The sequence below is a fragment of the Alligator mississippiensis genome, chromosome 1, assembly GCF_030867095.1.
Source record: "Alligator mississippiensis isolate rAllMis1 chromosome 1, rAllMis1, whole genome shotgun sequence".
NCBI lineage: Eukaryota > Metazoa > Chordata > Crocodylia > Alligatoridae > Alligator > Alligator mississippiensis.
The window spans coordinates 16,253,777-16,277,138 of NC_081824.1; the positions used below are offsets into that span (position 1 = coordinate 16,253,777).

Sequence of the window (23,362 nt, forward strand, 5' to 3'; positions counted from 1 at the left end):
TGTCATTTATTCATGCGTCCCAAAGGTTTTTTTTTTTGGTTTTTTGTTTTTTTTTTCAAGATGACACAAGGAAATCAAGATGTCAGACTAAGAGGGACATGTGCATAAGGGAATATACCCTTCCAACATCCATAAATAACATCCAATCTATTAAATTACTGCAACACTTGCAAGAAGGTGTCACGAGGCAGAGAGTGCCTGGCTTAATAGATACTGCCTGGTTTGAAATCTAGACTGCTGACTAAAAGATAGAAAACAACTTGGTGAACAGTGAGATTAAAATAAAATAAGTAGATAAGAATTCAAGGTTTAACTCCTAATGCTCCAGCAACACTTGGCTGCTTAGTTCTGCTACATTACAGTGCAGTGCTGCAGCCACAGCAGTGATGAAGCAAGATGCTAATACTGGACAACTGTGTAGCTGCGTCTAACTGGGGCTCACAAAGAGTTTAGCTTCCCACACTCCATAGTAGGGGGGAGGATTATTATGCTCATTTTACAGAACAGGAAACTGAAGAACAGAAAGGTGAAATGATTTATCCAAGACCACACTAGGAGTCAGCAGCCGAGCCAGTCTCTCAGTTCTGCACTCTAATGACAAAACCATCCTTCCTCCTTGGTATTTGCTTTGCTTAAGGATATTTCATTCCCTCCCCTCCCACTGTGCAGTGTGAAATGCCCCCATTTCAGTTTGCAGGAGATCATTTTTTACTTTGTGTTCCAGGTTTGAGTAAAGCAAACAAAATAAGCTAGTCTGGCATAGAAATCGCGTGAGGCTCTTGACTTGAATATACTTTCCATCCAGCACTAGAAATTGGCCCAGATCCCCTTGAAACCTGGCACGAGTTCACAGGAAGGGGTTGAAATAAACTTAGGGGTTGGGTTTTGTTCATCTTTCAGACACCACGGAGCCTGGAGTGGGGAATCGTAGTGGGAAACCTTTGCACTCCAATGAACAAAATAGCCAGCACCGCATAAAGACCTCCACTGAGGACCTGACCTCCAGTAACAAAACAAAGGGATGAAGCTACACTGATCTCAATAACTTTTATTCAGCTCCAGGGGCCTCTAGTCAGCATAAGATGATAGGGGAATTTATAATTATGTAAACACTTCTCATCTACAAGTCCTTCCCCTCTTGCCATCAAACTTACTCTCCATGACCACCAGGGGGATCTTTACCTCCGCCCAGTAGAGATTGCTTTCGTTCCTCAATCGGAGAAGTATCATACGATTGAATATAAACGGACACCTTTATACTACACGTCCAAGCCGCAGTCAGTAACTCTTTCAGTTAAACCCTCTTCAGGAGTGTGGGCTCAGTTTCACTGAAGCTAACAAGATTATAGGGCTACAGACTACTGTCAAAAGAGAGATTTAAAGAACAGGTACCAAATGTGAATGCTCTTGTAAGCAAATATTGTAAGTGTAGGTCACATATTCAAGCAGCTCAGCTGATCTGTCTTGAATGCAGTAACCCACCATTTAGGCTTGACTCCAGCCAGTATTTTAAATTGTGTTGTTACAGTAGGGAAACCTCTTTGCACGCTTGATGGTTGTCGAACCTATTCTCTACACGTTATAACTGCAGAATGGGCTGTTGACTGCTCTGCAAGGAAATTAAGGCTGAAGTGAAATGGAGAATGGTGAAAGCAAGTTCCCCTCTGCCCATCCTTCCTTTTAGTGACAGCCGGATAAGACTAGCACATGCTCTTCCCTGCTTGCAGTGCACAATGTATTTTTGCGAGGGGCCAGCCCTTCTCTATGCCCAAGTGGTATGCCACTTACCTGAAAGATAGATGTTGTCCCCAGCGCTGACAACACTGAAAAATTCCCGATCGTAGAAGGGCAGGCTGGCCAATGGGTACCACTTATTGTTTTGTGGATTTAAGCAAGTGACAGCTGTTAAAGCTCGCTGATTCATACCAATCATTTGGCGGCCTCCCACTAAGACTATTACCTCGGCAACACCTAGGAGTCAATTAAGCAAAACATGTTTGTTAGAAAAGGCATACTTCTCATCTGGGCAGTAGTCTATCATAAAACTCATGGTAAAGCCAGCTTTTCAGCCCCCATTGGAAAATACAACTAGAGAAAACAAGCCATTTTTCAGTCTGGTGAATCATTTAAGCTCTGGTGCTTTGAGAGTGGTGCTGTTCAGATGCTTATAAAGGCTCATGTAAGAGAGATGTTGTGTGCTGTACAATCAAATGGAGAGGTTGGTAGGAGGCAGGGTTGCCAACTGTCTGTCACTTTATGGACTCTCCGTAAATAACTAGGCTAAAAACACCTATCTGTAAATTCTGTGAAAAATGTGTGCCACCTGTAAATCACAAAGCAAAAACAGAGCTGCAAAATAAGCTCTGTGAAAGCACTGTTGAAGTGCAGATGGAGCACAGCAGCTCTATCATGGCACTGCCTCTTATTTGCTTGGGTGGAAGGTAGACAAACAGTGGTTCTTCTTTGGAGGTTTATGCTGGGATGGGGAGAGTGGGGCTGGCAGGGGAGTGGGCTGGGAGAGAAAGTATGGTGGAGGGTGCATTTGGGGGTAGCAGGGTGTGGGGGTGAGAAGGGGATCTCTGGAGCATGGTCAGTCAAGTAGGGTCTCCAATCCAAGAACATTTTTTACTGATAATCCCCAAATCTTTTTTACTGTGATTTGAACCTGCCCCTTGCCCACGGTCTGGGAGAAGGTTCATGTTTACATTATGTGAAACATATGTTGGTAAAAAAGTTTTATTGTTAGTGATAACTTTGCAGACTGTCAGTAAATACAACTGTCTTAGGTTGGCAACCCTGGGAGGAGGTGAAGAGGCACATTTGGTAACTGTTGGGGAAGCAATGTCAGTATAGCAGAGTTTAGTTGGGAGGATTACATGAGCCACTGTACTGGGACGTGCAAGACTAAAGGGGAAGGATGTATAAAGCCCTCTCCAGGGAAAGCTGCTCATTGATTTCCATGGGTTTTGGACCCAGCTCCAGCAAGGGAAAGTCTAGTCCTATTGAAGACAATGGGGACTTTGTTGTTGACCTCATGGAGACTCGGACTTGGCTTTACCCAGGTAAGGTTCCTCCTGGTTTTCAAGCTGACAAATGTATCCTTCATGAATGATGAATACTGATGTATGGAGAGGCTTGAGGCTTTCTTTCTCCTGGTTATGTTTCTTCAGCCTTTCAATTCCTCTCCCATTAATTCTGTTAAGGGGGCCCTTTATGAAGTATCTCTTCACATATCCTAGATGAACATGGCCTTCTTAAACCCAGCCTGCATGCTATTAATTATTAATTAAATGCATTATGGTAGCACTGGAGAGCTGAATCGTAGATCAAGGCCCCACTGTGCTAGGTGCTGTACAAAGATGGTCTTCGCTTTGGGGACTCATTGATTTACATTTACCCATTTACCTGTATAGTCTTAGGTGTACAAGAAGCTAAATGCTCGGCTGGTGAGGTGTGAAACACCATAGAAGTTAAAACTGGGTCAAGACCGAGCAGGGAATGTTAGGACTTGGGAACATTATTCCTATAGTACTGCACAAGCTAACTCCATAGTGCCTGCTGGCAACAGCTCTTGCTGGCAGGTGCTTGTGATGCTTTGGATTTAGTGCTTAGTATAAGCAAGTTCTGAAAATGTTCAGTCGTGGCAGCAATAGCATATCCAAAGTGAGGAAATATTTGCTCAGAATATTGGACTCTCCTCACCCGTCATCATCTAGAATTTGAATTTTTCATATTTAAATGTCATTCAAAAAACGATGACCTTCACATAGTATTAATCTTACAAATTCTGCACAGTTTTAAATAACTATTTCTTTGTACCAAGAACATTACTTTCAGTATGTGTATGTAAATCTAATCACCTGAAGCAGAGATAGCTTGATTATAACAAATGACCTCAAGAGGGCACCTAACACACTGTAGCAGACCCACAAAAGGTATTTAGAGAGCCTTTGTAAACACATGAATGTAGGCAATATGCAAAATAACATGATTCCATATAATTAGACTCTGACCTAAAAAACTATAATCACCCTCTCTTACCCCAAGAGAATTATTTTCCCCTAATCAACAAGCTCCTGAAAAATGGCTTGTGTTATACCTACAATTTTAGGCACAAACATAAAATAAGGACTTTTCAAAAAAATCCATTCCAACATACACCATTAGCCTTTGGCAGATGAAGATTTTTTTTAGTGAGGAGCATGAGTGAAAGTTCTCTGTAGTTCATATTTCTGAAAAGTGCCTTGGTCAGACAGTCCTCCCCAGCTGCAAAGGATTCACCTTCATTTAGAGTACGTAGATCATACTAGTTTCACTAGCAACCTGTATCAGAAAGTTTGCTTAGCTCTATAATTGCACAGGCTAGGAAGAAACAGCAGGAACAATGCATTGAAAAGTTTCATGTATTTCTTCCACATTTGGTTGCTTCTTGATGCAGTTTGATGCATGCTACTTTGCTAACTTCCAGTTAAACAAGTGCTTGGAACATTTTTAAAGCTGCCATGGGACAGACTGATGTTTTACACTGGAGACTAGCTTCTTCATTTATTTTTCCTAGAAATAAAACAAGTATTTCCCAGGTGGAAAGATTCTTGAAATGTTACTATTTTTCATTGCTGCTTGGTAATGTAAAAATGTAATATCTCTTCTGTGACCCACTTGTTTTGGATTCAACAAACAGCCAGACCTACTATTTTAAGATTCCTGGAGCCAAAATATTTATATATTTACATAGTACTGTGAAAAGCAGGTTACAAGTATTAACCAGCTCAACCTTTCCACAACATGAGTGGATTATAAGAAAATTATATAGGTTATATTTTATAGCTGGAGAAACTGAGGCACAGACAAGAAGGGCCCTCATCAAGGCATCGCTGAATTGTGGGTACACCACTTTAAAAAAATGGTCTCCTCTTTAGAAATGACTGAAGTTATTCATTCCTGAAAATCAGGCCACTGACTTAAAGGCCTAAACACAGATTCAGGACTCTAGATTAAAGGACGCAAGGTCAATCATTTTGGTCTAGGTATCTTAAAGGCCACGAAATCCCAAAGCAGAGGAAGCCAAGAGAGACTGCTTGGAATTTTGGCCCTTCAGTGCCTTGCACAGGCCCGTGCAGAGAGCTTAAGCAACGATTCAAGCTCAGGACTTTTCTGACCACATCTGTTCTCTCTGGCTAGGGACAGACATTCAAAAAGCCTGAGCCTGAACTGATCAAATCTTTGCAGGTTAGTGTAACCTGGCTAGGCTAAATCACTTTGTAACTGCCAGACATCCCAGACAAGCAGAGACATGCCTGCAGTGGCTCAGGTTAGAAGCTGGGGGGCGCTAGAGCAGCCCTCCCTTCCCTTCCACAGAACTGAGCTGAGGGGTGCATGGCCAGGCCCTTGCAGCATGCTCCAATTAGCCCAGCAGGGAACTGATAACAGTGTTAATCACCCCGAACTCAGTGTTTATCACCCCATTAAAAGAAAAACAGAGGGACATTACCAGCTACCTGTAGACTCTACCTGTTGGCTCAACACAGACCATTGCTAGCATGTGGTCTACTAGCTAATACACAGACAACTCTCCGCAAGGCAGAGGGAAGGGGGGAATTCCTGTTTAGCAGAGAGTGGTGAGGAGGAGGGGGAAAGCAGCCCACAGTCTCTGCTTGAGCTCCAGCCAGGGAGCAGAGAGCCCCACCCAGCCCAGAGAACATGCTGGGATGCTGTGGGAATCTGGTTTATCTTCAACCAGCAAGGGGTCTGGGACAGACATTGCATAAAGTGGTTTGACCCAAATCGGTTAAGTCTGATACTACATTCAACCAGGTTTATCTCAAACCAGTTTCAGCCATTTTCAAACTGGTTTATGTGCACTGAACAGCTGTTCTGTTACAGGTTTAAACCAGTTTTTGACCACTTAAACTGGTTTGTGTGTAATGCCTGTCCCTAACTTCTGGGAAAACTCTAGTAAAAGGAAGAGGAAAGCTATTTCCACTTCCATTCACATGCAAACTCTAGACAGTCTGTATCACTCTGTCAACAGCTATTGAAAATGTCAGATCAGAAAGCTCTGTCTTTGAAGCTAGCTTTGCTTTACCTGCTGATAGCCTGGGCCGGGTTCTTGGTGTCTGCATCTCTTGTCGGGCATGCGGCAGCATGTGATAACGTTTTGCTTCATTCACTAGATCCCGGCAGGCCTCTGAAGACTTTATCAACTCCTCATTGTCAACAACGTTTAGCAGATAACTGGGATGGATGAAGGGTAGGCGGACCACTGCCAGCAATTCTGCAGCGTACTGGGGAAAGAACACACGGGCAGCCTTAGTACTGGCTTTCAGCTGCTTTGCATTTCCTCCTCCCCGATCCTGAGCATTCCCCTGTCACCCAACTTGGGAACAGCTGCCCTCAGCACATGAATTTTGCAGCATGCCAATCTGATTGTCATGGAGCCTGCATGCACTCTCCAAACCTTGATTAGTGCTCAGGCAGGACAGAGACAGCACATCCTTCCACTGCTCCACTACCTAGGTTTTTTTTTGGTCTCACAGGGAGAAGAAATATTCTTCAAAAGGTGGCAACTCTTGTTGTACACTGCAGTATACAGAGATTATGGAATAGAAGCTGAAGCTGAGCTCAGGCTGGCTATAACTCTCTGTGCACTGGGGACACGCAGTAATTTTCCCAGCTTTCCAAATTAGCCCTTAAATTTAATGCCGGTTGCTACAACCCCCCTACCCCCCAAGTTTGATTTTTTAATTTTTTTTTAGTGTTTTAAGTATGATAGAAAAGCATCTGAGCCGGGCAGGTTTCAGGAACCTTCATGACAGAGACTAAACAATAGTATCCAGGCTGTTAAAAAACATTCAGTGAGCACAATTTATTTGGTAGGAAAGCAAATCACTTAAATATAAGATTTACAGGCGTCAGACTCCAGAGGGCACTATCTGAATACCGACACTGTCCTATTCTATACCAGTACAATAAACCTCATAATGCAAAGGACACTGGAATAAATGAAGCTGCCTGTCACCACTCGTGGCATGAAGGGAGAGGGAACCATGAGAGGGAAAAGTGCCATGGATAAATAAAGAGTCCATCCACTGAGAGCACATTATTATTTTTTCATAACTGTGTATCCTACAGCACATGGCAGCATGCTTGAGAGGGACTGGAGAAGGAAAAGTGCAGGTGGGTAGAATGAGCACGTTCAGACAGTGGCTTGAACTCTGGTGCATGTGTAGAAGAGCACAGAAAACGAAAGGGCTTCTAACAGCAGTAAAGACCAGTCTCAGTGGGCGCATCTACATGAGATGCTTTACTAAGCATTAGACTAATCTAATATACCATAGAGTGTCACTGTCTACACGTGTGCAAAACTTACTGTGCAGTAAATTAGGATTATGCGTGGTTTGCTAGTACCAAGAAATACGGGTACTAGATTAACAGCGCATTAGCTACTGTGCAGTAGTACATGTGTAGACGCTGACTGGGAACAATTTGCTCCTGGTCAGCCTAGGCAGCAGGGGGCCACAGGGGCCACGGAGCTGTCTGCAACGCTGATGCAGAGCTCAGGATCGCAGCCTGACTTGGCGGCACTGGACTGGGGCAATCCCCCATGGCCGAGCACCAGCAGCACCCTGACCTCTTCCCTTGCTTTGTCTGCTGAGAGGATGGGGGAGCTCTCTGTCCCCCGTCCTGGTGCTGCTCAGCTCCTGGCTCCCCCCAGGATCTGTGAGCTGAGCAGCGCTGGGATGGGACAGCTCTTCGTCCCTGCTGTGCTGGGCCAGGGACAGAGAGTTTCTCCATCCTCTCATCCCTCCTGCTACCCATGCACACCCCCCAGTTGGTTCCTGCTCCCTGCCCATGCCTGCAGGGAGCTGGAAGCTGAGCAATGCCAGGACTGGGTGGATCTGCAGGGGGTGCGGTAAGCAGCATCAGGACCAGGGGGCAATGTCTCCCCACAGTCCCAGTGCTGCTTAACGCCCGCCCCCCCTCCCCAAGTCCTGGAGCTGCTCAGCTCCTGGTCCCCCTCCCCATTGGCACAGGCCGGGAGCAGGAGCCGACTGGGGTGTGCGCTGCAGAGGCAGCAGCAGGGCTTAGGGGCTGGAGAGCTCCCTGGTCCCATCTCTTGACATGGTCACACACAGTTTACTGCACCTTATTTTCATGCCAGCAACCTTAAGGTGCATTAACTGCATGTGTAGACGTACTCAGTAACAGTTACATTGTGGTCACACTCCCAGGCCCCTGCTGGGATCCAGTCCAATGTGGGAGTGAATATTCCTGAAGATGTGGGGGAAAGTGGGGCACATACAGCTCTCACTGACCTGGCCATTTGCTTTTTAATACTATGCACATCCTCTATTGCCTGAGTGTCTCCACGGCTGGCTGAAGCTGCAGTAGGGGGAGAATGAAGAACATAGGCATGGAAAAAGGGAAATGCTGAGTGAGGTCGTGGTTGGTGAGGCTGTTTCTTCAGATCTGTCGAGCACAACTGGATGCCTCTTTGCTCCACCTGCAAGGCGGCGCATGGCCATACCCGTAACAGGGACACCGTCAACGAGCTTCTTCCTTCCTCGGAGTAAGCTTAAAATACAAGCTTCGTTTTGGGGGGAAATGCAAGAGTTTCTCTTTCCCCCAGGAGTTTGCACTAACCTACCTCCTTCAAGCTATGTCAGTCTGATGAGATAAGCTCAGTTAAAACGAGCATGTAACGTGACGGTGTTGGATTCAGTCTGGCAGGCGGAAGAACCCAGGTTTTCACAAAATCCAATCACTTCATTTAACAGAGTGGAATCGAGATGGAAACGCTTCACAGCCAGAGACATCCAGTCTTCAGCACTCAGAGGGGAGACGAGTGTTTGCGTAACAGTGACATCTCTGAGGTTGGCAGTGATAACAAGTAACATGGTAATAAAGCTTTACACCTCCATACAGTGTCTGAACAGCTTCGGAGGTTTTGCATTTATCGCTAGGAGCCTCTCACCAGCCCTGGAGGTTGGTGAGCGTTATCGCCTCCATTTTACAGGCAGAAAGTCGAGGCATGGAGATTAGATCACCTGCCACTCGGAGGTCATGCAGTGGCAGAAAGCTTTCCTGACTCCCCTTTGTTACAGTGATCAAAACAGGCTGGCACAACTGAGAGTCCTGCCCTAATTCAGGCATGAGGTTGCTTCACAGGATCCCAAACAAGGCAGCAGATTTATTGCAGCACTGTTCCTCCTTGCTTCTCAAAATGTATTTTGGAGGGAAGAAATGTCACGCCCCCTCCATGGAGTCACAAATATCTGGGACCTGGCTACAGATGCCTTAATGTCATTAACTGGTGGTAACTTGTGGGAGAGGGAGCACAGCTGCCATATGGCAGTGGGTGGCAGAGTTCTGACTTCAGGAAGTGCCTTTTTAAGCAGGCTGAAGGCGTTTAACCTTATGGAGAAGCCAAGAAGAAAGGCAGAATTAGAACACCGGGAATAACAAGGAACTTGGATACACTGGAGATGAGCCAGACAGTCTCCAATGGGGACACTAAACCCCAGGCTGCTAATGAAGTAAAAGGAACTGCTTAGCAGGAATGTAAGTAATGGTGAAATGGGATGATTCACAAGTCGACAGCTCAGGTAGGACAACCAACTTTCCTGAGGTCCTGGCAGGTGCTCCTTCTGCTCCTGAGCGCAGGCTCTGTGTAGGAAGCGGCCATCTTGCCACAGAAGACCCAATACAAGCTAATATTCATGTCATTAAATTAGGACGTGGGGTTAGACATGCACCAGGGTAGTGCCATGTCTGGTCTTAAATTGGCATTTAAAGCAGAGCTCCCCTCCAGCAAAGACAGACAATTCTGACTCACCCAGCAGAGACACTGCATCCTTCCCTCATGCCTCCTCGAATAAATGGGGCAACGGCTGCTGAATTAATAAAGCAAGCGCTCTCTCTCGCCCACCTTACCTTAATTAGATTAGTGAGAAAATGTAATTCTGTTTCTCTCCGTCTCTTTCTCTCTCCCTCTTTGTCTGAGCTTGTGGCTCATTGTGAGGGCTAATAATAATTAGAACATGTCGCTTTCTCTCATCAGCATGAAAGCTAATGTCACGTATCAAAGCTAATGTCACATTTCACTCTTATTCTTCCTCCACCCAAACAGCTACAGAAATACAGCTCTGTGTGTGCATGAGCTGCTACTTGAGTTGATCATTGATGGCATTAAGGGTATGTATAATCTCATTGTTTTTTACCGAGGGATTTGTAGGGGATGTATAATCTCACTGTCTCTAGAAGCAGAGGCTTTTATAAACCAATGGCTTTTTGTGCTAGTTCTTTTAAGCACTATAGTCGAGGGTGAATTTCATTTGGCTTTACTGATTTAAGTACATTCAAGTGATCTAGGCATTCTGCAGCCTATTCCTTTCTGATTCGGCCTTCTGACTGCTTCCTAGCCCTGTTAGCTCTGATTGCATTAAATATCCTGATACCATTATCTTTTTTATTGAAGACTGGAATAAGTGCTATTAAGCATTTCAACCTCCTTGCCACCTGTTATTTGCTCCCCTTCCTTTTCTTTCATTTTCCCCTTGCTTTTTATGCACTTATTTCTATTGTTCCCTCTTACATTATTATTATTATTATTATTGTGAGCAATGTGAGACGAGGAGGAGGAATTGTGGTAACAGTAATAATAATGAAGATGATAGTAATAATGTAACAGGTATGTGTGAGGGAGCTTTGCAAAAGGCCCACAGAAAATTGTCAGAGAACAGCCTTGGATTTTTTGGCTGCAAATCTGCAAATCTTAGTATATGCAACTCTCTCTACCTGACTACAAGAGCAAATTGGGTGCCTCAAGATACTGCTTGGCAGATGTGTGCTGCAATCAGTGAAAGGCTATTGTCTGCATTATGCAGGAGGTCAGACTAGATTGTGATAATGGTCTTATTCTAGTCTGAAATTCTGTGAACCTCTCAACTCATTTTAGCCTGTTTTAAAAAGGAGAACAGGCCTCAGGCCCTGGAAAATTTCCACCATTGTTTAGGCAGGCATGGTTCTGCTCCAAGGAGTTTGCCATTTGAAGTGAACACACAAGCTAGGAACAGACATTCAAAAAGCCTGAGCCTGAATTGATTCAATCTTTGCAGGTTAGTCTAACCTGGCTAGGCTGAACTGGGTTGTAACTGTTCAAACATCCCCTCTGGACTGAAGAAATACAGGCCTGCAGTGGCTCAGGCTAGAATCCGGAGGGCACTGGAGCAGCTCTCCCTTCCCTTCCAGAGTGCTGAGCTGAGGGGGGTGTGGCCAGGCCCCGGCAGGATGCTCTGATTAGGGAGCCTGCTCCCCCCACACTCCTGACCAGGAGGGAGCCAGCAGGGAGTTACACAGCATTTAGTTACACAGCATTTAGTTACACAGGGAGTTGATAACAAAGCGTTTAACACCCATTAAAAAAACAAAAGCCTCTCTCATTAGTTCAAGCTCTTCTTAAACAATTTTTTCCAAGGAAGGCATGAAGGGACATTACCAGCTCACCTGCTGATTAGCTCCAAAAAGCCCTAAGTGGACAGTGTTCTGTCTGCCTTACACAGACACCTCTCAGCATCAGCTAGCATACCACATGCTGGCTATGGTCTCTGCTGTGGGAGAGAGGATGGTGGGATCCCTGTTGAGCAGGGAGTGGTGAGGGGTGGGCGGGCCAGGAAGAAGCCAGGCAGACCCTGCTGTGCCTGCAGTCTCTGCCAGAGCTCCAGCCAGGGAGCAGAGGGGAGGGACCAACCCAGCTCTTTGGAGCAGAGAGCCCAGCCCAGGGCTGCAAAGCATCCGGGATGCTAGAGGACTCTGGTTTAAGTTAAACCAGGAAGGGGTCTGGGACAGACATTGCATAAACCAGTTTGACCCAAATCAGTTAAGTCTGATACTACATTCAACCAGGTTTATCTCAAACCGGTTTCAGCCATTTTCAAACTAGTTTATGTCCACTGAACATCTGTTCTGTTACAGGTTTAAACCAGTTTCTGATGACTTAAACCAGTTTATGTGTAATGTCTGTCCCTAGCCACAGAGGCTGAGGCATGAGTGTGGAGACAGACAGGACCAGCCTTTCAGTTGGCGCCAGGCCTGACCTGACTTCATGCAATTTGATTTATACCACCTGGATTTGGCTGACAGAGTCACAGTCAGCTGCTGGGGCTTGCTGAGTCCTTGTGGTTTGATTCCACATGGCAGGGACAGGTGAGGAAGGGGAGTCATGCTTAATGGAGGCAGCACCATACCTAAACTCCTGGTGGTCCCACATGAACTTTTAGAATTAGGCCCCCCTTTGCCAGAGATAATGATAATAATAATTTTAAAATTACCGTTTTCGGGCCCCCTTTCCATCTGGGCCCTGGGCGGTTGCCTGGTTCGCCCAAGCCTGTGTCTGGCCCTGAATGGAGGACTCAAAAGGCAGCAATGTGGGATGGGGTAGAATGGCAAACTATGACAGTCCTGGTGTGGGCTGGCTCCTGAGACACACACCCATTCAGCCAACCTGCAGTAACATAACTAGGGGTGGGCAAGAGGGGCACCTGCCTCGGGTGCCAAGTTAAGACGGGTGCCAGAATTGCCACCCACCCCAACCGAGTCCACAGTGCAGCAGCATTTCCATGCCAGGAACTGAAACAGTTTCTGATTGCTGCTGCTTTAAGAGCTAGAGCCGGGGTGGGCAGAGCACGTGTGGCAGCAACAGCAGCAGCCGCTCAGCCAGGACTGTGCAAGAGTCCCAGCATGGGCAAGGTGGCTGCCCTCCTGCTCCTTGCTCTCTGAACCATGTGCCAACCCCTCCCTGCCCTGCTTGTTATGCCACTGTCAATCTGGCACCAGTTTCATTGGGTCAGCTGGCCAGCAGTTCCTCCATGTAACCTGCAAGGACTTCTGAAAGCCAGGACCAAAAATGTCTATGCTGTAAAACCCTGGGTCTTCACCTTTTCAGACTCAAGGCACTCCTCCTCTGGAAATTTTCAGAATTAAGAGGAACCCCATTTCAAAAAGGGATTAAATATAGTATCATAGAGAATCAGGGCTGGGAGGTCATCTAATCCAACCCCCTGTCTGAGGCAGGCTCATCCCTATCCAACCATCCTATACAAATCCATGGTTATCCTATTAGCAAAACTACACAGTCAACTCTGACACAACCACAAGATGTAACACTTCAATCTGCCACAGGGGAAGCAGAGGGACCACAGTGGCCAATGTCCTGCTGCTGCAAAGGTTGTTAAAATATGCTACAGAAACCCAAGGAAGAGAGCTATGCCCCTTCTATAAAGGAAGGCAAAAACCCTCCTTCCTAACCCCAAACATGGCGATCTGCCTGACCCTGAGCAGAGGGGCAAGACCCTCTAGCCAGGAACCTCTGACTTAGGTCCCGGCATTGGCACACCATATTCAAAACCCCCAGTCTTGGAGGTAGCCACCACCCAATACTTCTAAGGAAGGCTTAACAAATTAATATACATTTTATAATGTAAGAAATATTATTAATGGATGTGCTAGTAATTAATTGTATGACTAGAAGCATAATATTCACCCCTTCAGCACGCTGGTGAGAAGTGCTCCCCTGGCTCTGCCTGGCTCTGCACACACTTGCTCCAGCCTGGCACCTGGACCCTCTACATTTGGGTCTAGGTCAGTGCCAAGGACCAGGAACCATTGGATAAATTTCGGCGGGGGCTGAAGGGGGGAAGGGGCAACTGAACACATAAGGCCTGGGAGGGGGGCAGCAGAGGGGCACCTCCTCTTTACCCCCAGTGCAGTCCCTATCACTGTGGCTATTCCTTCGGGGACTCACATGCCAGGAACCGGAGTCAGCTGCTCCCATAGCCTTTTCTGATGTTGCTTGGAGCATGTGAGGAGCTGGGGAATGACTTGGGCTAAAAAGTATGGCTCTGTGGCCACATGCCTGCCTCCACCTGCAGCAGGATACACTGCTCCAAGTGGCTGGCATGGGGCTGTCAGGGGCACCCATAGCTGTCTCTTGTTTGTGGGACTCTGGGTGGGTAGGGGAAGGAGTGAGCAGCGTGCTTACCTTCTTGCACAGGTGCCAGGCACTGTGACACCCTGGGGTGCTCCATAACCCTGGTTGAGAAGCACTGCTGTAAAAACAGAGTGCTCCTGCTCCATGCAGCTGACAATCCACATGTAGTTGTGAGAGCAACTGAGTTTAAGGTGCCTGGAGCAGTACAGCCCTGGGTATACTGAACTCTGGGTATACTCCATGGTATACTGAGCGTAGGTGTTCACACATATCCACAGAATCACTCTCACTCTTTTAACTTATCAGATGAAATGATAGCTCCATATCAACGGGCAGAAAGCAATAACTCAAACTGGAATTTGGGCCAGGCTCTGTGATTACTGTTCCTCCCCTGTGGAGTCTTTAATGACAATACATGGTCAGGAGCTGTATTTAATCTCATCTGAGAGATGGCAGCTCTGACAGCAGAACGTCCCCAGTCCTATGACGGGGCATTCACCGGTCAGGGTTTTCACAGTGCATACAATACTAATTTGTTAGGTAAGTGCTAAACGGTATTATTGGGTCAGGATTAAGGTTGAGGGATGACTCAGCCTACTGTACTATCAACACCATTTGCTGCACTGTGAAGTCAAATGTCTAATCCTGCTTAATTTATCCATTTCCCCTCTGTAGATATATCTTCCATGTCTGCAGTCAGGACATCTCCTGACCAACTGGATCACAGATTATTTTAATGCCACTTTTACTTCTCTTTGGTTGTCAGAACAAGGACGTTCACTTTGCTAAACTTTTTGTGACCTTTTCCATGTTACTAATTATTTTGTATGACCAGTGGATTGTTGAAAATGGTCTTTTTTCTAGTATCTCATGCTCACTTTCAACACCCTCTTTGGCATCACATTAAAAAAAAAATCACTCTTTAATCTCAAATCCCTAGGCTAGCAAAATCCTCACAGGTATTCTTGGAAGGACTATCACTGTGTGCCTGCTTTCATGAGGGCCACAATAGTATACAGCCAGTTTTAAAAGGAAATATGTTTACTGCTTCAGAATTGAATTTCCTGCTCCTTAACTATTACACTGGAAAGCTATCAAGATTTTTGACATTTTTGAAGTAATGCCCAGGGAGGTTAAAATAATGTTTCCCTGATGCCTTATAACTCATCTGTCTCTCTATTTTACTATTCTTTCATACAAAAGACCCTTTGTGCTTTCTGCCTAAAGAAACATATTTTAACTATAAGTACAAATACAGAAGTTAGATTATCCACGTTAAGAAAGGTTTTCAGTCCAACAAACTGCTGTTTCAGCTGTTTATGTATAATTCTAGAAGACTTTTTGTTAACATTTTAAACTAAACCAGGCGTACATTCAATTCATCACACAGACTAAAGAGATTAATGCCTCTGCGCTTTAAAAGATTTCTCTGTACTCTCACATAAAGACCAGGTTCAAATTCACCCTGATTCTAGAGAAAAGCCACACATTTCTACTCTGACAGCAACAGTAAATTCTCAGCTCTACCACTGAACTTAAAGGGGAAAATTGGGGAAGAAGCTATTCCTTCGTTATGAATTGCATAATGGGCAGCGAAAGGAATCGATCATAGAATCATACAAATGAGAGCAGGAGGAGACCTCAGAAAGACGAGTCCAAGCCCCTGGTTAAGGCAGGATCATCCCTGCCTAAAATATTCCAGGGAAGTACCTCTAACCTGCTCTTAAAAACTTCCAATGACAGATATTCCACAACCCCCTAGATAACCTATTCCACTGCTTTAACTGCTCTCAGCATCGGAAAGTCCTCCCTAATAGTCAACCTAAATTTCTGTTGTTGCAACGTAAGATTGTTCTGTACCCTATGGCCACAGAGAACAGTCGATTCCCACCCTTTTTGTAACTACCTTTGAGAGGGTTAGCAAGATTGTTATCAAATCCCCCTGTTATCAAATTGCCTTCTCTTCTCTAGACTAAATAATCCCAGTTCTTTCAAACTTTTCTCATAAATCATGTTTCCTAGACCTCTAAATCATTTTTGTTGCTCTCTTCTAGACTTTCCAATTTGTCCAGGTCTTTCTTGAAGTGTAGTGCCTAAACCTGAGGCAGGCAATTATTTCGGCTGGAGGGCTGTTTAATGAGTTTTGGCAAGCCCTGCCCCTTGGCAGAAGCCCTGCCTCCTGGCTGCCATCTTGGGACTGGAAGTCCTACCCCCTAACCTTTGCCACCATAAGTCACTCCCCTTGCCCCCAGAAGTACTCCTTTTGGGAAGGGGGTTTGCCATCTTCCTGTCCCTAGGGCAGGGGGCTGAACTCGATGATCTTCCAAGGTCCTTTCCAGCCCTTATGTCTATGAATCTTGGAACCAGAAAAAAACCCAAATTGTATACTAAAAATTAAATATCAACAACAACATATTTTAATTTTATTTAAAAAATATTTTTGTCCTGATTTGTGTGTATTTGCATCATGTACACACATGTGATTTCATAATAGCTGAAAACGAGGTCTGACATATATTATAAGGGAGTGTGAAGGGGTGAGGGATATGGAGGGGTGGGTATAGGGTTTGTGGGGGGTTGTGTGTGTGTATGTGGGGTGTGGAGAAGGGTGTGGGGGAGTGTGTGGGTGAGTGGATATGGGGGATTTGTGGAAGTGTTTGTGGGAATGTGTGGGTGTGTGTGTGGGTATGGGGTTTGTGGGGTGAGTGGCGGGGAAGGGTGGTTGGGAGGTGTCTGTGGGAGATGGGTGTGGGGTGTGCCTGGGAGGAGTGGGTGCATATGGGGTGGGCTCTGTGTGCAGGTGTGTGTGGGGGTGTGTGTGGGTGCAGTATCTGTGGGGTGTGTGATTGCGTGCAGGGGAGGATGTGGTTGTGGGGTTTGCAGGGGGGCAGATAGGGGTAGGGTGGGGTGTGCATGGGAGCCCCTGCATGCACCCCGAGCCAGTCAGCTGCTGCCCCGCAACAGCCTGGAGCCCGTGTGCCATGTGGCACCTCCCTGCAGGGCAGCCAAGAGGCAGTGGTGATGGCAATGGAGACACAGGGTAGCCCGGTGCAGGCTCCAGGAGGCTGCAGCAGGGAACTGCCAGCAGCGGGAGCAGGAGGGGCTGCTTTTACCCCGCACTGAGCAACAGCTTCTGTCTGCCACTGCTGCTGAGCCCAGGTGAGCCTGGAGCAGGTGTGGGGTTGGGGCTGTGCAGCATCAGTCCCTGCTGGTGCCACAGGGCTGGGGCTGCCGGCTTTGGTAGCCAGAAGGAGCCACCTGCCACCTGGGCTGCCTAGAAAGGCAGTCCAGCTGTGAAGCTTCCCCAGCCCTGCTGTGTGCCCAGGAGGCAGCAGGACGCGCCAGAGCTGGACTGTGCCTGGGCCAGAGGACTGAGGGACCTGCTGCAGGCTGGATAAAGACCTGCTGTGAGCTGGATCTGGCCCATGTGCTGTATTTTGCCCACCACGCCTAAACCCAGGTGCAGAACTCTAGGTGAGGTTTCACCAGTGCTGCATTGGAAGTGATACTCCTGTTGAAACAACCCAGCATGCTACTGGTTTTTTTTTCAAACAAGAGCACACTGTTGACTCATATTCAGCTTGTAGTCCACTATAATCACCAGTTCATTTTCTGCAGTGCTGCAGCCTAGCCAGTTATCCCCCAATATGTACTTGGGCATCTGATTATTCCATCCTAAGTGCAGCACTTTACATTTGTCTTTATTTAATTTCATTTGATTAATTCCAGCCCATTTTCCCAGTTTGTCAAGGTCCTTCTGAATCCTAATCTCCTCCTCTAAAATGTCTGCAACTCCATCTAGTTTGCTGTCATCTGCAAATCTGCTCTCTGTGCACTCAATCCGCAGCACAGGGTCCTAGGTAGCAGCACACTACCAGGACAATTGTAGAAGAAAGCTCAGTTCATTAGTAGAAGATCAAGGGTTGTTAATATTTATGGAAGGAAAAGATTAGCAGAAACCAAGGAGATAACAATGAGCCATGAAGTCAACTGACTCCTGCTACCCACCTGAACAGAAACATGGCTGTCCCTGCCTGGTAGTTGGTTTTAAACTTTGAGTAGAGCAGGAGGTATCTTAAGAATCATTCACACTCCGCCTGGATCCACTGCAGTCACCAGATGCTGCTTTTAGACTCCTCATGAACAGCACAAGACTTCATGTTGTCAGAAAGATGCTCCTTTTAGGTATGTTTTTGCAGCATTTAAGTGCTGTCTGACAACTGGGGCCTGTGCTTCAATGTGCATTGCTAGGATACAGGGACCAAGCAGTTAGGGTGTCTTGCTATGGCTGCAAATGTCTAAGTTTAAGCCCTGCTCTGGATTTGTGTGGAAATTTATCTATTGGCAACCCGTTTGTATATGGGTACTGGGCTATTTTAGCTAGGGAGTCAAAAGCAGCTGGACATGACTCTAGAACATTACTCCCTTGTGTGGTACTGGCCGTGGGTACCAGGGTACCTTAATCACTCCATGGACCATTTGACTTCAGTAGACCCTCAACTTTTGGGGGTTTTTTACTTGACTTCAGCCCATATTGCCCAGGGATATTACAAAGACATGTTCTACTTTTAATACCCTCTTCCACAAGTATAAGCGTTAGGACACACCCAGAGGAACTTTTCAGCTCTGATGGAGTTCATATTTATTTATCTATCAGTCATTACCAAGAGCAGCTTATTGCAAGTGAAAAGTTGCTCTCAAATGAAACTCCAAAGCCTGATAACATTGGAGCTGGAAACATCACAAGATGAGCACTTGGAATTAAATCTGATTCCCAGGCTCTGGACTCACATACTGACTCAATAGGAGGGAGTTACATGTATACATCGCATGTACAGCAAAAGGAATATAGTAGCTCTCTCTTCTTGAAATGAAATTTAAATACGACACCTTTATGGCAGCACAGCTGACTAAACACTATAATATCAACTGCATAGAGGGAGCTACTGCCCCAGTCTGTAACTGTTCATGGAGCAATATGGGAGCATGCATTTTTAGGGGTAACATGATAAGGGGCTTTTTCTAAGCACATGGGAAGATAAATCATTAATTCATTACACACAGGTCTTGTCTTGAGCTAAAACTTTTCAGAAATAATCTCAGCACAAGCTACTTCTTCAGCTGACTAAACCCTGCTGAAATAAAAGAACTCAAAAAATAACAAAAGAGACGACAACCGGTAATTGGCATTTCATTTGTGCTGATTATAAATATCCACCTACATATACACCTGTATACACGCCTATGCACCACAAGAACCATGCTGTCATGAAGAAATAGTTAGTCCCTGTTATCTGCCTTGAAAAAAGAAACTAGTTCCTGGCACATATATCTGATACAGAATAAGGACACACATGCACATATGTGCACATCTCCCTACCCCAACACACAAAAATAATTTCTTCATGCTTATTCTTCTGTTCAGAAAGGGGCAGAATGTTTGCATTGGGGTAACTTAGAGCCAGGAACTGTATTCCTGCTTCTGTCACTGATATACCATAAAGTGACGGAGAGCGGAGCGTCAAGGATGAAGCTACTTGCTTATGTAAATGTTTGAAGGATTGTGAACTTAGTCCTGTGATTCTCAATGAGAGTGTACTGAGATTTTTTTTTTAAGGGTGCCATGAGGTGCCACATATAATAAGCACTGTTAGGTGTGACAACACCTACGCATGATGCATAAAATAAATCCTGATATTTCCAATAGGAATCCACAGTGTTAAATACATTCTGACCTGTTGTGGTCTTTCTGAATGCTTTGCAACAGAAGAATTGCTCTCTTACTTTTCCCTTGTCAAGAAATGAATAAAGCTAAGTGGGGTGCCTCGAATCTAACAAGGTGCCTCGAATCTTCCAACTATGAAACTATGAAGGTTGAGAAACACTGCCTTAGTCAATAGGTTTCTTCAAGTACAGGCAGACATAATTATTTTTATTTAAATAGGAAAATGTGTTGGGAAGATATACAACTAGAGAGAGGACTTCAGGGGAAGTGTGACCCTAAACTAGTTTTCATGTTCTTTTCCCCCATTAAGTACACTTTAACAAAGCATCATCAATGGCTCAGTGTCTAGTGAGGTATCAAGTGGAGTTCCCCTATGTCTGTCCTGGGTTCAGTATTGTTTAATATCTTCAATAATGATTTGGACAATGGGATTGAGTGAACACACAGCAAATTTGTGGACGATACAAAGTTGGATGGAGTTGCAGGTCCTCTAGAGGATAGGGCTAGGACCCAGAATGACTTGGATAAACTGGAGAAACAGTCCGCAATCAATTAGATGAGATTCAACAAGAACTAGTGCAAAGTCGTGCAATTGGGATGGAATAATTGCATATACAACTAGAGACTGGGGAATGATTAGCTAGGCTACAGTACTAAAGACATGGGCCTGGGGGTTACAGTATGCTGTAAGCTGAAAGAGCCAACAGTGTGCTCTTGTTGCAAAAAAAGCAAACAGCAAATTGGGTTATATTAACAGGAATGTCACTTGTACACGAAGGGGAAGTGATTCTTCTGGTCTATTCAGCACTAGTGAGGCTTCACCTGAAGTACTGTGTCCAGTTTTCGGCCCCCCTGAAGAAGGATGTGGACAGCTCAGAAAGACTCCAGCGCAGAGCAATCAAAATAGTTAAGGGCCTGGGAGGTAAGCCTTATGAGGAAAGACGGAAAGACAAGAGTTATTTGTTTTGGAGAAGAGAAGACTGAAGGGGACTTAATAACAGTCTTCAAATACCTGAGGGTCATTAGAGAGATGGTGGTGGTGGGCTTTTCTCAGTGGCCATAGGAGAGAAGACTAGGAGCCATGGCCTCAAGCTGCAGCATGGGAAATGTAGGTTGGAGATTAGGAGGACATTTCTGACGATGTGGGTGGTCAAGCATTGCAACAGGCTATCCAGAGAAATCGTGGAATCTCCATCCTTGGAAGTTTTCAAGAGCAGGTTGGACAGACACCTGCCTGGGATGGTTTAGTCAGGGATGGTTCTGCTCTGAGCATGAGGTTGGACTAGATGAGCTCGTGAGGTCCTTTCCAACCCTACTTTCCTATGATCCTATTAACATCATTGCCACTTTAAAAAAAGGTCTACACATAACCTTTATCAGTAACAGGAAACTTCAACTGCTTATTCATTTATTAATTAATGGGCCTGCTCTCCCTGCATCTCCCTTTAATTTGCTGTTTGTGTTGTATCTGTTATTCCCCTCAACCTCCATGGTTGGTATGAACTTATTCTGCCTCTTTCCAGCTCCTATTTCTTCTCTTCCTAGGCCTGTGTGGGTGCTGATGGTTTTTGCTTGACTGTTCTTTAGAAAAAGGTTCATTTAAACCTGGGATCTTTGAAGAGTCCACTGCTATGTGAAGTCACAAAGGCTACTTCTCAATCCTTGAATTCAGTTTATGACAATTTTGGGTTAGCTGGATGTTAATTATTGTATCTTTTAGGATTGTTGTTTTCTGCACAGTGAACTTCAGTGCATTCTCCTACTATCTCGGTTACTAGGGCTGGGATTTCAAACAGCTGAAAGGTGCTAAGCACCAAAATCTCCGTGAATGTTAATATTAGTCAGGTGCCTAGAGCCCTAGGGCTCTTTTGAAAATTGCATTTTATATTCCATATTTACCTCACATTTGCGTTCTGAAACCTAGCACCACTGAAAAACATTGGTCAATGAATTCATTTTTAATTATGACAAATCTAAGTAGGTCGTCAAGGTTGATATGGATGATGTCATTTTGCTTTTCCTCCTCATTTCCTGCCTATTGCTACGGAGCCGACTCATGTTTTTTCTTGTCGAATTCTCTTCCCGAGGGATCATAACTTTGGAACCTCTTTGATGCCTCCTGTGAAACCTGCACGTTTAAAATCCGCCTGAATATGGCATCTAATACCTTGAGAGCTGACCAGGAGCTTCTCATTTTCCTTTCCTTTAGAAATCCAGTTTCTCTTTTGCTGTTCCTTGCAGCCTATCCAGAGATTCTCTTGAATGGTTAAAATGTAGTTCATTGGCATTCATAACACTTTTGATGTAAAGCCACTCTTCCACCTCTGCATCTTCTTCCCTTACTCTCACTAGATGCTGAGTTTTCAGGTGTGCTTTGGTGTTTTTACAGCTTACATTTACCTTGTTGTAACTGTATGCCTTTGCTCCTACACTTATTTCTTTCCAGCATCCTAGGCAATTCCTCTCCTTTCGGTCTTCACATAGTTGCAGACAGTTATCCCCACTTTAATTGTCATTAGACCAACTCTGCATATTCAAACCTTTTAATCTTTCCTCCTAAATCAATTCCTCTAGTCCTTGATCATTTGTGTTGCTATTCTCTAAATTAGCTTCCATTTGTCTACAAAGCTGCAGTCCTCAGGTGCCATTAAGATACTGTTTAGACAGAGCTCTCACTGTGGACACCAGTTCCTAGGAAGCTCATTAAAACTTTTATGGGTAAGCCATTTCATTTTATAACTGGACATTTTGGTATTACACAGTGCTTAGATGAAGGGCACGCCATTATGCCTGTGCGAATGATGAGGATCGTGACTTCTATTCCGCTCAGATTCCTGGCCCAGGTTCCTTTAGTACTGAAGCATCTTCCAGCCTTGCACTGAGAAAGATGACTAACATCTGTCATGTGTTTATTCTCTCATCCTCATCCCAGGGGGAGAACCGTGCGCTGTAGAGTGTCTTGTTTTAGTTAGGTTTTTGCCTTTTGTTTTGCTTTGTGGGGGTTTTTTTTTTTGGTATACACGTTGCTGTGTATTTATGTGAGACGAGGCAGGTCAAAGAAACCTGCTTTACGCTTGGATCAGAACGTGGTGACGTTTCTTGTGGTCCCCGTTCTTGGGTAGTGTAGTCAGATACCGAACTGCTGCTTACACAGCCCTTTAGAGCGTCAACACCTTGTACAGATACGGGGCTGGATTTTCAACTCAATTATATTGACACAGCTTCATTAACACAGCAATGTTGATTAATACCAGCTGAGGACACATCTCATTATCCAACGTATCTTCCCAGCACTCCATGTGGTAGGTGTTTTTTTCCCACATTTTGAAGAGTGGGAAGTGGAAGACTGCCTTGCCTTAGGCCACACAGTGAGCCTGAGCTGGGACGTGAACTCCTGAGGGCCTACTGCCAAGTCCTGCCTGTCCTCAGACCACTAAACCATGCTGCTTTTCAGATAGCATGGCCTCATTACCCAACATATTTTTTGCATGATCTCCCTAGAGGTATAATAAGCTTATCAAAAGGATAACTATAAGGATAAACCCTACCATCTCATCCATCAGTCAGGAAGAGAAACAAATAGAAAAACAGCAACTCCAGCGTTTCCAGATGTGTCAGTCTGCTGCAGGCTTTCCATCTAGTGACAAGTA

General features: G+C 45.3%; 1 protein-coding gene across 3 annotated transcripts in view; it reads right to left on the bottom strand.

Annotated features, from left to right (window-relative positions):
- The window catches only part of KLHL29 (kelch like family member 29), a 556,676-nt gene that overhangs the window by 38,343 nt on the left and 494,971 nt on the right, over positions 1-23,362 (bottom strand). For all 3 annotated transcript variants that reach the window (XM_059729244.1, XM_059729242.1, XM_059729249.1), the window contains 2 exons: positions 6,086-6,284; positions 1,789-1,971 (listed from right to left, as the gene is read on the bottom strand). In XM_059729244.1, coding sequence (XP_059585227.1) covers positions 1,789-1,971; positions 6,086-6,284 — 382 coding nt within the window. The remainder of the gene's footprint in view (positions 1-1,788; positions 1,972-6,085; positions 6,285-23,362) is intronic.